Here is a 12,591-nt window from a genome sequence, read left to right on the forward strand (position 1 = left end):
ATTAAACTCTCATTGTGTAGCCTACATTGAACTCAAACTTGAGATAGTCCTCCTGCCTCAATTTCCCAAGTACTGGGATAATAGGTATGACCCACAATCTAAGACTTAGGATTTTTATGAACACTTTCTTTTAAATTTTTCATTAATATGTGTACATGTAGAACCACCATATTATTTAACATTTCATTATATGCGTATATAAAATCCACCAACTGTTCATAAGAATTCAACCTGTTTCCTGCTTCTTACTGTTTGGAAAAATAATCTTGCATACACATGTACACACTGAATGTTCAGATTTAATATTGCTAAGTATTTTCAAGATTTGATTCAGAATAGTTTGACTAGATATGGTTGCCTGAATAAGAATGGTCCCTATAGATTCATATATTTGAATGCTTGGTCCCCAGTTGGTGGAACTTGTTGGGAAGGATCAGAACGTGTGGTCTTGTTGCAGAAGGTTTGTCATGGGTTGGACATGGTTTGAAGAATCAAAAGCCCAGCCATTCTCAATTAGCTCTATCTCTTTCTGCCTTGTGCTTGTGGTTGTGATATGAGCTCTTAGCTATTGCACCATCACCATTCCTGCCTGCTGCCCTATTCCCTACCAGGATGGTCATATGGCCTCTAGACCTGAACTATGTGTCCCAAATTACATGGTTTCTTTTAGAAGTTGCCTTGGTCATGGAAATAGAAAAGTAAGATACTAGTTTATACTTTTATTTATTTAAGAATTTCATCCAAGTATGCAATTCAATTTGATTATATTCACCTCCCCCTTCTTCCAAACCAGATGTCTGCTCACATCCACCTTACAACTCCATATCCTTTTAAAAAAAATAACCTGCTAACTATAATTGCCCATACATGCACAGGGGTAAAGCCATCCACTGGAGCGTAGTCAACCAATCAGGGACCATATCCCTAACAAGAACTGTGTGTGGAAGCCAGAGGTTGATATCTGGAATAGTCCTTGATTGCTCTCTATAGTATATGTTAAGATAGGGTCCGTCACTTGAACCCAGAATTTGCTAATGTGTCTATTCAAGCCAGCCTGATTGTTTCTGGGCTTCCCTGTTTCTGCTTACCAGATGTTGGGATTACATGTGCCTGATATTTAAACAGATGCTAGGGATCCAAACTCAGATCCCCATGCTTATGCAGCCAGTGCTTTACCCACCGAACCATCTATATCCTTGGCCCCTTATGTATATTCTTCTACATACCACTCTTCCTTCCTACTGAGTCTTCCAACATCAGTACACAAGTGTGTCTTTCATTGGCTTTATATATCTGCATATCATTTTCTAGTTTAGCTGCATCACTGTCTTAATTAGGGTTTCCATTGCTGTGAAGAGTCACCATGACCAATGTAACTCTTATAAGGAAAGCATTTAACTGGGGCTAGCTTATGGTTCAGAGTTTAGTACATTATTGCCTTGGTGGGTGATATGCAGGCAGACATGATGCTGGAGAAGGAACTGAGAAAAGGAGTCTGTGTCATTGGGCATAGTTTGAGCATAGGAATCCTCAAAAACACACCCACAGGGACACACTTCCTCCAACAAGACCACACCTCCCCATAGGGGTCATTTTCTTTCAAACCACCATAAAACATCATTTGCAAATCAATAGCTCATGGAAAGTAAGTGAGATATGCTCTCTTCCTCTCTTAAAACAAAGTTGCTTTCAATTCTCGCCTCACACACGTCTTTTTCCATTTATATGAGTCTTTTTGTAGACCAAATCTCCAGATGGAAATCTAAGGCCAAAGGGAATGTGTATTTCTAACTTCCATAGACCTCAAAGTGCCCCTGTAGGAATGGTGCGAGGGTCTATATACCCACCGGAAATACAAGAGCAGCTGTTTCCCACAGGCTTTTGAGGTAGCATATCACATGAGACATCTGGCTCCTTCCTCTGGTGCTTCATTTCACTGTGAATTTGATTCATATCTTTTTAGCCTAGAGGTGTTAGACATTTTTCATACATTACATTTTATGTGTTTGATTTTCTTTGTTGTAACTGTTCATATTCTCTGTGTGCCTTTCTACTAGATTTTTGATACATTTCTCAGAATTTATAGAATCTCTGTAGCTATAGCTAATGAAACTAATCCTTTGTGGCATGTGGCAATATTTCCTCTACCTTTTCAATTGTGCAGCCATTTTCTGGCATGATATTTGGATTTTACATATTTGAATTTATCAGACAAAGTTTTTTTTTTAAGATACTCTTTTTTATTTAATTTTATATAACAAAGTCCAATTAAATGAAAACAAACATTTATACACAATATTTGGGAATTTGGGCGTTGTTCTTTCCAAACTACTTCCTGCTGGTAAGGGGTGCTCAGACAAAGTTTTTGTAAAGGTTGATAAACTGTATCAACATAGAATTGCCTTCTCTACTCCAAGGTTACAAGAAAATACCTCCATGTTTCTTGATGATGCTGGTGGTTTTATTTTGTAAACTTATACTTTTGGTTCATTCGCAATGTTTCCTGATGCAATGAGTAAGGGGAAGATTACTGAATTCCTGTAAATTTACCAAGTGTCTTTCTATTCTGCATTCACTTTAGTTGCCACATTCATAATGATAAAAAAATTTATTTTGGATTATGTCTGTATTTTCTACTTTGTCATCATTGGCCAGACTGTCTGTTCATAAACTGTTTTAAATATGGAGGCTTTCTCTGGTGTCCCTAGCTTTCCTCACTCTCAGGATCACCATGACACATGAAGCCAAACCTTCCATGGTTGTGCTGAATATACAGACAACATTAGGGAAGAACTCTCAGATACTCTGACTCAGTAGGCTGTGGTGCATGTGGGTTCTGATGCTACTGGATTCAATTTATTAACATTTTCTGTAATATTTGTGATGAAATGAGGCTACTTGGTGGTTTCTCTTTTGTGCAGCCTGGGCTGGGTTGATGTTACTAATGGTAAAATGACCTCACACCCTTACATTTTGAAGTTTATCTTTTGTTACTTTGCTTTGAAATAGTTCAATATCTGTACTATTTTTTCCTTTCATGTTAGTATTTTCTAATATGTGATTATGGTTCTTTCTAATGCTGTCTTTTAAGAGTCATACCCATTGTTCTAATTCACAGAACTCTTAGGACTTTTAGTTATAGCGGATTCAATCTTGGCAAGTTTGTTAGCTAAATATCCATTGCATTCAAGTCTTTTTTTCTTTTCTTTTCTTTTCTTTCTTTCTTTTTTTTTTTTTTACAGATCATTGATTTATTCATCTTATGGAATAACTTTTGATAATTTTCACAATTAGTTATTAACTAGTTAATTAGTTTATCTGTTACTTTTTTGAACAACTAGATTTTGAACTTAATTACTGATTGTACCATATTTTCACCTTTATAATATTATCTTCTACTTTGATCTTTATTTTTACCTTGTACTTCAGCTGGTGTGCAGGCTAGTTGTATGTCCACTTGACACAAGCTGAAGTCATCTGACAGGAGGGAACTTCAATTTAGAAAATGCCTCTATAAGATCTGGCTGTAGGCAAGCCTGTAGGACATTTTCTTAATTAGTGATTGATGGGGAAGGGCCTACCTCATTGTTGGCGGATGGTGCCATCCCTGGGCTGTTGGCCCTGGGTTCTATAAGAAAGCAGACTGAGCAATGCAGGAGGAGATGCTCAGGGTATTGTACTTGGGGGCTTTTTTTTTTTTTTTTTTTTTTTTAAAGATTTCTAGTTCTGTTGCTTTGTGGTTAGAAAACACTGTTTGTGGTCTTCCTTCCTTGAAGTTTTATAAGCAGAGACCACTCCATGTATAATTTTGTTATGTGCATGTTCTGTATGTTGATATGCATCCCAACATACATACATACAGACACATACATACAACTTTTCTGTCCATACCTTTGTCATTAACATCTTGTTTTCCCCCTTTGTTATATAATGCAACACTTGTGCATCACAGTAATTCAGTAAAAGCTGGATTTGTCATTTACAATGCCTATAAGAGAGTTCAGTTGAAGACCGAGGTGTCTTTGTGCAACTGTGGGAGGAGATTGAGTTTAGTATCTTAAGTGTGCTGTGAGGGGCTGTCCATGCTTCTTGGGCCACAGAGTTGCCAATAGTAACCTTGGTGGCAGGTCTCAATTTGTGGGTGTGACTCCTTTGAGGGAATCACACAGCAGGTATCCTGAATATCAAATATTTACATTGAAATTTGTAACAATAGCAAAATTACATTTATGAAGTAGCAATGAAATAATTTTACTGTTGGGGATCACCACAGCATGAGGAACTGTATTAAAGGGTGGAACATTAGAAGGTTGAGAACCACTGCTCTATAGGTTTCATGAGAGACCCTGAGGCCATTCTGCCTTCAGGAACAAAAACACATGAAGTAAAGCAGAAAAGTTGCATAATAACAAACAGAAGAGTCTAACTGTCAAAATGATCAGAAAGCAATGTACAGCTTTCTCGGAGTTTCTTTAAAGAATGTCCACAGGGACCAAGTTCTTAACTGAGCATTGAAACAAAAGTGTTACCGTGTCCCCCACTACCATTCCTCTCTTCATCTCTCCCACATCCTACAACAGTTTCCAACTCCCAACAGGATCCCCTATATGTATTCTTGTGAACTGTAATCTCTTGTCCAACTCTCTGCCTTTTCAGAAATATTTCTCCTTGCATCCTTCATTCCAGTTCTTCTAACATGCAGTCTTGTCAGTCTCAGGGCTGGTTTTTATGTGGATCAGTGATCTTCATCTGTTATCCTAATCAATACAACAGAAACCATACTGGGTACCAGGATGTCAAGTCCAGGACTTTTCCTGGAAAAATCAAGGATAATGTTTTAAAATAGTTACACTTTGTACATTTCCTATCTAATTTACCTTCTCTTAAACATATGATTGCTAAACCTGTGAAAGAGATAAGGTAGTATGCACTTCCAAATGCAATCTCACTCTTTAATAGTAAGAATATAGAAATAACTTATTTTTTATATATGTTACTTACTTATAAGTAAGTCTATCTAGGTTTTGTTTTTATCAGTGATGTCTTGGTTTGTTTTTCTAAGTAGGAATACATTTGTGTAATGACTGCATTTTGTTTTTTGCAGGCTAAAGAAGGTGCGTTTATTGTGAGAGATTCAAGACATTTGGGGTCCTATACAATTTCTGTGTTTACAAGAGCTGGAAAGTAAGCATCTGTGATTTTTGACTACTTTAGATATAGTTCTTGGGACAGTTTGCTCTTATGCAGATACCATCACATAGGGACTTTAAGAAAGGACTCAGCTTAGGGAGGAGACTGCTGGCCTGGAAACTGGAACAACTACCCAGTTCACATTGTATCTTGGACATATCTATTGCATGACATGCAATGTGTTGTGCAATGTGATAACATGGCTTTCTTTCTCTTCCTTTTCCCAACCAGCCCTCCCAATCAAGTTAGACTAGTTGTGGCATGTTCCTCAGACCCCTCAGCCTCCTCTAGGGTTGGGCTGCACAGAGGGCCAAGCTTCCTGTGCCTTTAGGTCTAGGGTGTTCTCTGACTATGGGAACTTGTGATGAGGTAGAGATGCCTGAGAGGCAGCACCTCAGGAACATCCCTCCCTTAGTGAGGGAAGCGGCTGAGGAGTGACTACCTCAGCTTGTCTGCAGTTTAATAATGAAGGCCTAGCTGCACACAGCCGTTAACCTGCTTGGCAGGGTTGCCCGTATCGACTGTCCCTCTCTAATCTCACCTTTCTAATCCTTCACGATGCAATTTCTCATTTGTTTAGTTTATGTGGGCTTTACGATGAGCATCACTTTATTGTGCATGGGGCTTGTCTTCTGAAGTTATGTTGAATACGAGGTGCCAGTAAGACATGTGAGAGCTTTTCCTGGGATGAGCAGGCATTAGTGGAGCCCATCTGTCCTCTCATTGGTGTGTAGTGTTGCCAGGAAGAAAGCTTGAGTACTGGGGTCCCTCTGCTTAACACACTGACTTGATTCTAAACAGCCTTTTGTTTCTCTGGTAACTGACATTTTATTGATTACAGACATGCACAGTCTTCCATAAAACATTATCAGATTAAAAAGAATGACTCAGGACAATGGTATGTCACCGAAAGACATCTCTTTCCATCAGTTCCCGAGCTGATCCAGTATCACCAGTACAATGCAGCTGGTAAGTGAGGTGTAGGTGGAGTTTATTGTTGGGACCACCAGCACCCCAAATAACCACACAGAGATCTATTATTAATTATATAAAAGCTTGGTCGATAGCTTAGGCTTTTTACTGACTAGTATTTTCAACTTAACTGGTATTTCCTATCTATGCTTGACTACAGGGCATTACCCTTTTTCAGCTAGGCTTGTTCATCTGCTTCCTCTGCACCTGGCTAGAGACTTCACCCTCCTTACCAAGGTTCCTTTTCTGGCTCCCCCGCCTAACCTCTTTCTGTCTAGTGATTGGCCAGTTGGCTCTTTATTAAACCAATAAGAGCAAAACATCTTCACAGTGTACAAAAGGATTATTCCACAGCAGTGAGGAGTCAGGTGTGGTAAGAAGGGCTGGGGCCAGTCCCTTGGCAGGGAAGGCATGCATGGTCTTAAATATTCCACAACAAAAGTCCCTTGGGCAATGGTTGTTTTCATCAATGTGTCTTTTTTTGTTTTGTTTTGTTTTTTCTGGTCAAGGAGCAAGACTTGAGTTGCAGTTTTTGATGTCTATCAGATTAGAAAGATGGTAGATGACAGAGAAGCCAATGGGATTTAGTATGTATTCTGGAAGGTTAAGTAGGGTTAAATGTAATACAGCTTCAAATCCCAAATGACGAGCTCCTTTCCTTGGCTCCCACAAATCTGCTCTCTTGTTGAGATAATTACAATGAAGAATTATCTTTAAGCCTCACATTCTCTATTCTTTCTTATTTTGAGAAAATACAAAGTAATACAGAACCCAGGCTTTCACAGTTACACTTTGACGTAAATATAGGTCAAATATAGCTAATATATAGCAGAATACTGATCCCTCTCCTCCAGCTCTTCTTATACAAACCTATCATTTCTAGAAGAGATCTCAGAAAGTTCTACCATAATCACAGACACAGCACTGGTCTTCATCCCTCAGCCAGTCTGTGCCAAGCCACTCGGAACCAGAGGCAAAGGCTTGTACCTCAGCATTGTGGAACTTGGAATCCATCCACTGTAACTTATCCTACCTTTTTACCATGTGTTTCTTTTGAATGTTCCATTCACGAAAAGTTGTGTTGACCAAAAACAAACCCAAACCCAAACAAAACAAAACAAAACAACTTATTTGAAAAGAGAATACTTTTCCTTAACACTGGTTTTGCACATCAAGAACAAATTCCAGGACATGTGTTCCCACTTACAGGATGAATCCACGTGCATTTCCTAGGATCAGCAGCAGCTTAGTTAGAGAGAGGTATAGGGGAGAGGCCCGGAGGTCAAGGATCAGACTGGAGATACAATCCACCCACACACACACCCACACCAGCAGGCTGGTTCTGAGTTTGCTTTCTCATCAATCCTTCCTCTTTCTCCTTCCTTTAAAGAAACACTTAAGAAAGAGTATTATGTGGTATGGTTACAAAATAATCAAAGATCAGGATGTGACAACATTAAGAGTTAAGAATGATAAACTGTTCACCACATAAATACTCTTAGCTAAGTCGCAAATGCAATCACTTTTACGTCCTAAACATGTTCATTTAGATCCTTGTCTCTCCCTAGTATCAGGGCTGCCCTAATTAATCATTCCTCCTGTAACAATTTCCAGCAGCTTCTTAATGCTTTGTCTCCAAAGTTCATTTCCCTTCAGTCCACTTCAGTGCTACTGCCAGTGATCTAACACAAGTGGAAATAGGAAGATTTCACTTTCTTGTTTGAGATTGACACCCACCCCCATCTCCTGCATGCCATCTCTTCCTCCTTCCCTTTGCTGTAAAAGGCAGTGCTCTCTGATAGGGCTCACAAGACCCATCATAACCAGATAATACCAGAATACTTCTTGAGTATAACTTTTTGCCTCTTGTTACTCCCACTCTTGGTTAAGTGTCCACCTTCGGGCAAACCCGTGTGCTTGGCGTACTTGGTCTGTGTCCCAGCTGGCCTGTGTGATCTTCGTCATTTAAATTAGAATGGTCTGTCTCTTCTTGTGCTTCCTCACTGAGGGAGAGCTTCCTGGAGGAAGAATCATCTTAATTGTCTTTGGATCTGTTGAGGTCTTGGGGATTCACCTGGAAGAGAATCCTGTATATTTTAGGCCTTAATTCCTTCTGGTTTTCTACCAGCCAAGCTTGTCTCTGCTTCCCAGGCTTTGCCCATACTATTCATTGGCTTGGGCTTCTCCTGCTGATCTTTGTGAATGGCCCTGTGTCAGTCAGTGTCATCATCCCCATCATCTTGTCTGAAAGACCTTCCTAGATCACCCCTTCTCAGATGACTATGTTTATCCACTCTGTCTTGTGTTTACTGTCTGCATTTCTTGTGAGTACACACACTGGTTTATTTCCCATCCCTGATACAAAATGGGGTCTGTGAGAACAGAGGCCATCAGCATCTCATTTAACACTGTCTCCTAATGTCAAGATGAAATGTGATGCAAACAGACTGTAGCAATTGAAGAAACAAATAATGAATGTTTATTGATAAATTGGAACTGATCATTTAGAATTCATGTTGACCTAGTCAAATGAAGTCTTACTCATTCTACTGTGCTACCTTCAAACAAAACAGAACACCAACAAAAAAATCCCACAAAAAACTATTTCCAAAAGATGTTCAATTTGATGGTTAAGTGAATTTTTTCTAGCACTTTTGGAAACAATTTGATCAAATATCCCATTTTATAAGAGGAAAATTTGAGAGAATTCATACAAGACCATGTTCAAGAAAATATAGCATATTTTATAGTAGTGAGATCTCAGAAATATTTTAGAGTCTACTTATAGTTGTATATATAAACTACATGCTTGGTATGAAAATTTATAATAAAACATTGGTATTTTTGTATAATGTATTTAATTCACACATGTTTCCAATTATTTAAGAGTTTTGCCAAGTTTTTCACCAAAGTGCTAACAATTCATCTGTGCACACTGTTCTGCCTCATTATTTAAAGACAAGTGCTAAATTCTACTATATCTAGTTCTTCCTTCTGTAACTAGTAGAGTCTTGATATGCTCATTTTTTTTTTTTTTTTTTTTTTTCTCCTTAGGCCTCATGTCCCGTCTCCGATATCCAGTTGGGTTTCTGGGAAGCTGCTTACCAGCCACCGCTGGTTTTAGCTATGGTAAAGTATAGACATATGCTGAGGGAAGACATCTATCCATTGTCCAACTGTCTGTCTGTCTGTCTGTCCGTCCGTCCATCCATCCATCCATCCATCCATCCATCCACCCACCCATCCAGGAACCACCCTACAGATTCTTTAAATTCTCAGTTCATTTGAAATGTTTACCTACTTATGTTTCTTTAAAAAATTTAAATTCCTTGCTGGAGATGTTTAAATAATCCATCTCCTAGGGCAGTTTAAACTCAGTAGCAATGTTTTGGTTTATTTCATATTTCATTACAGCTTATGAAGAGCTGTCATCTTTCCCATTTTGATAAATAACTTCTATTCTCTGGATTGAGGCTGTTGTTTTCTGGCTACAAGGATGGCTTGGAAATGATTGTTTCTAAGAGATGCTATCAAGAAGAGCTGTTGAACATCACTTCACCTTTGTTCGAAAGGAACTGGTACCCTCAGTCTCAAGTGTGATATGTTCAAGTCTGGGAGAATAAATGTGAGCCAGGGAACCTTGCTTTCAGACTTGACTTGTTCAAAATTTTGTTCCCTTGAATTTCTCTTTTGTAGGACTCAGATTATCTGCAGGTGGGGGGTGTAACAGTGACAGTTATAGTGTATAAAAATGACTATGCTTCAGGGTCTCCATTTAAGCATGTTGGAAGACTGACTTCATGGTTAATTGATACCTTTGTCATTCCTGTATGTAAGAACTTCTGTTATTAACAATTTGGTTGAATATCATGTTCATGTTCTGTTTTTGTTTGTTTGTGTCCCCCACCCCCCTGTTGAGACAGGGTTTCTCTGTGTAACAGTCCTGGCTGTCCTGGAACTCACTTTGTAGACCAGGTTGGCCTCGAACTTACTGAGATCCACTTGCCTCTGCTTCCCTAGTGCTGGGATTAAAGGCATGCACTACCACTGCCTGGCCTGAATATCATGCTCTTCAATTTCTTAGAAAAAGTTCAATTTTTTTTTAACAAAATGAAACATAAGCCACAACTCTCCCATGATATAGTTTTACCAAATTTTGAGTACTTCAGTTAATAGAATGAGGGACTACACACGCTTGTGTCTGACCTCTTCCTGTTCTCACTACATCTTTGAATTTCATCTATGGTATTGGGTGTGGCTGACTCATTTTCATTGTGATGTAGTGCTACAATGTTAGGATTACTGCCTTCGTTACAAATACTATTGCTATGAAAGTTCTTATTTGTGTTTAGATGATAAATGTTCATTTATGCTGCACTACATGTATACTTTAGATTAGGTTTGTTGGGCCATGGACTATGCACAATTTGAGATTTACTAGGCAGAACCAATTTTCCAAAAAGTTTATTCCAAATTCCACACCTACCTAAGAATGCCAGTGCCACTCTTGGACCCTTACCAATATTTAGAATTTCTTTTTAATTTCAGCCAGTCTGATAAGTGTACAATGGTTTACTTTTGACCCCTCATGACTTTGGCCACCTTTTAATAGATGTAGAGACCACTTGGATATTTTCTTTAATGATCAAATATTCATCATCTTTACCCTTAAATCAGAGTTTATGCTTTTTTCCTGATTGATTTATTTCTTTGTGTTTTTGGTTTTTTGTTTGTTTGTTTGTTTTTGCTTTTGTTTTTTTTTTTCTCTTGTCTTTTTGAGACAGGGTTTCTCTGTGTAGCCTTAACTGTCCTGGAACTAGCTCTGCAAACGAGACTGGCCTCGAACTCACAAGGATCCACCTGCCCCTGCCTTCCAAGTGCTGGGACTAAAGGCATACACTACCACTGCCTAGTGGTTGATTTATTCTTAACACTTTCTTCTAAAGATTTCTCTTTATTTTACATGTATGAGTGTTTTGTAAGTGCCCTTCATTAGTGGTTGTTGCCTGCAGAGGCCAGAAGAAGGAGAACGTTGGGTCCCCTTGAACTGGAGCTAAGAAAAGTTTTCAGCCATCATGTGGGTGCTGGAAATTGAACTCCAGTTCTCTGCAAGAGCAGGTGCTGTTAACCACTGAGTCATCTCTCCATACGAACAGACAAAATTTTGAGTTGCAATTTATTAATATTTCCCTCTGTGATCATATTTTATTAAGCAATTCTATGCCATCATCAAAGCTGTAAATCCATTTTCTCATGTTACTTTTACAACAGCATTTCACTACTGGGTTGATGACTATTTCCCAGCACTGGTACTAGGGGGGCTTATCACCCTTAAAAATTCTGCTAGGTGCATTACCCTAAAGTTCCAGCAGATGGTAGTGTTGGTATATAAAAAATTAGGTGCTAAAAAGTAAAGCTTATCAGTTTCAAGGGCATTATTTTGAAAAGTTTTCTTCCTCTTCCTCCTTCCTGATTTGCTTATAAGAAATGTACTGTAACACAAATTTCACCTCAAATTACATATATATATATATATATGTATATGATACACACACACACACACACACACACACACACACACACACATATATATATATATATGATACACATATATATGTTGGTTAGCACTCTGGCAATATATATATATATAGTAGATTATGAGACAGGAGGCAGGGAGGTTCTTTAGCAGTGAGAACAGTGAGAACTGAAAAAGGAAGAGGAAGTAACACCAACTTCCTGTGGTTTATACATTTACACATTTCGCACCATAACAAAACCAGGGTAGGAACATCCATGTTTTAGGCCCCAGGTCTAGCTTTGTCTAGTAAAGTACACTGATATGTTTATACAATGTTTTTATAGTCACAATTTGTTATATATTCCTGTCTCTAAGCAGGTGACTCTTAATACTTGATGTTATGAATTATACATAAGGCCACAATATCTTTAACTTCTATGTGATGCAAGCGGCAATGCCTAGATAATTCCAAAATGTTTTCTCTGAAAAAAGTTAGCATTCTCTCTCTTTTGTAACATGAGTCATTTGCCTTTCCAGAGAAGTGGGAGATAGACCCGTCTGAGCTGGCTTTTGTCAAGGAGATTGGAAGTGGTCAGTTTGGTGTGGTCCACTTAGGAAAATGGAGAGCACACATCCGGGTCGCCATCAAGGCCATCAATGAAGGCTTCATGTCTGAAGAGGATTTCATTGAAGAAGCCAAAGTGATGATGTAAGTGTGAGCCCCACCCACACAAACATGACCCAACACCTCAAGGTCTTGGACAGATCCTGGACTTTGGATTCAGACACACTTGCAACTGTGTCGCAACTCTGCCCAAGCTAGTTGTGTAACCCAGGCCAATTGTTTAACCTCCATGGGATGTGCATGAACTATGTCACTTTCCACTCTCCAAAGTCCTTGCCTATAAAAT

The 12,591-nt window shown here is 38.7% G+C and overlaps 1 protein-coding gene across 1 annotated transcript in view; it reads left to right on the plus strand.

Moving 5' to 3' along the window:
- Txk (TXK tyrosine kinase) overlaps positions 1-12,591 on the plus strand; it is a 52,571-nt gene that overhangs the window by 25,740 nt on the left and 14,240 nt on the right. Inside the window, exons 7-10 of the mRNA XM_051198081.1 lie at positions 5,105-5,184; positions 6,032-6,159; positions 9,217-9,291; positions 12,218-12,389. Of these exons, the coding sequence (XP_051054038.1) occupies positions 5,105-5,184; positions 6,032-6,159; positions 9,217-9,291; positions 12,218-12,389 (455 nt within the window). The remainder of the gene's footprint in view (positions 1-5,104; positions 5,185-6,031; positions 6,160-9,216; positions 9,292-12,217; positions 12,390-12,591) is intronic.

The sequence above is a fragment of the Phodopus roborovskii genome, unplaced genomic scaffold, assembly GCF_943737965.1.
Source record: "Phodopus roborovskii unplaced genomic scaffold, PHOROB, whole genome shotgun sequence".
NCBI classification, from domain to species: Eukaryota; Metazoa; Chordata; class Mammalia; order Rodentia; family Cricetidae; genus Phodopus; species Phodopus roborovskii.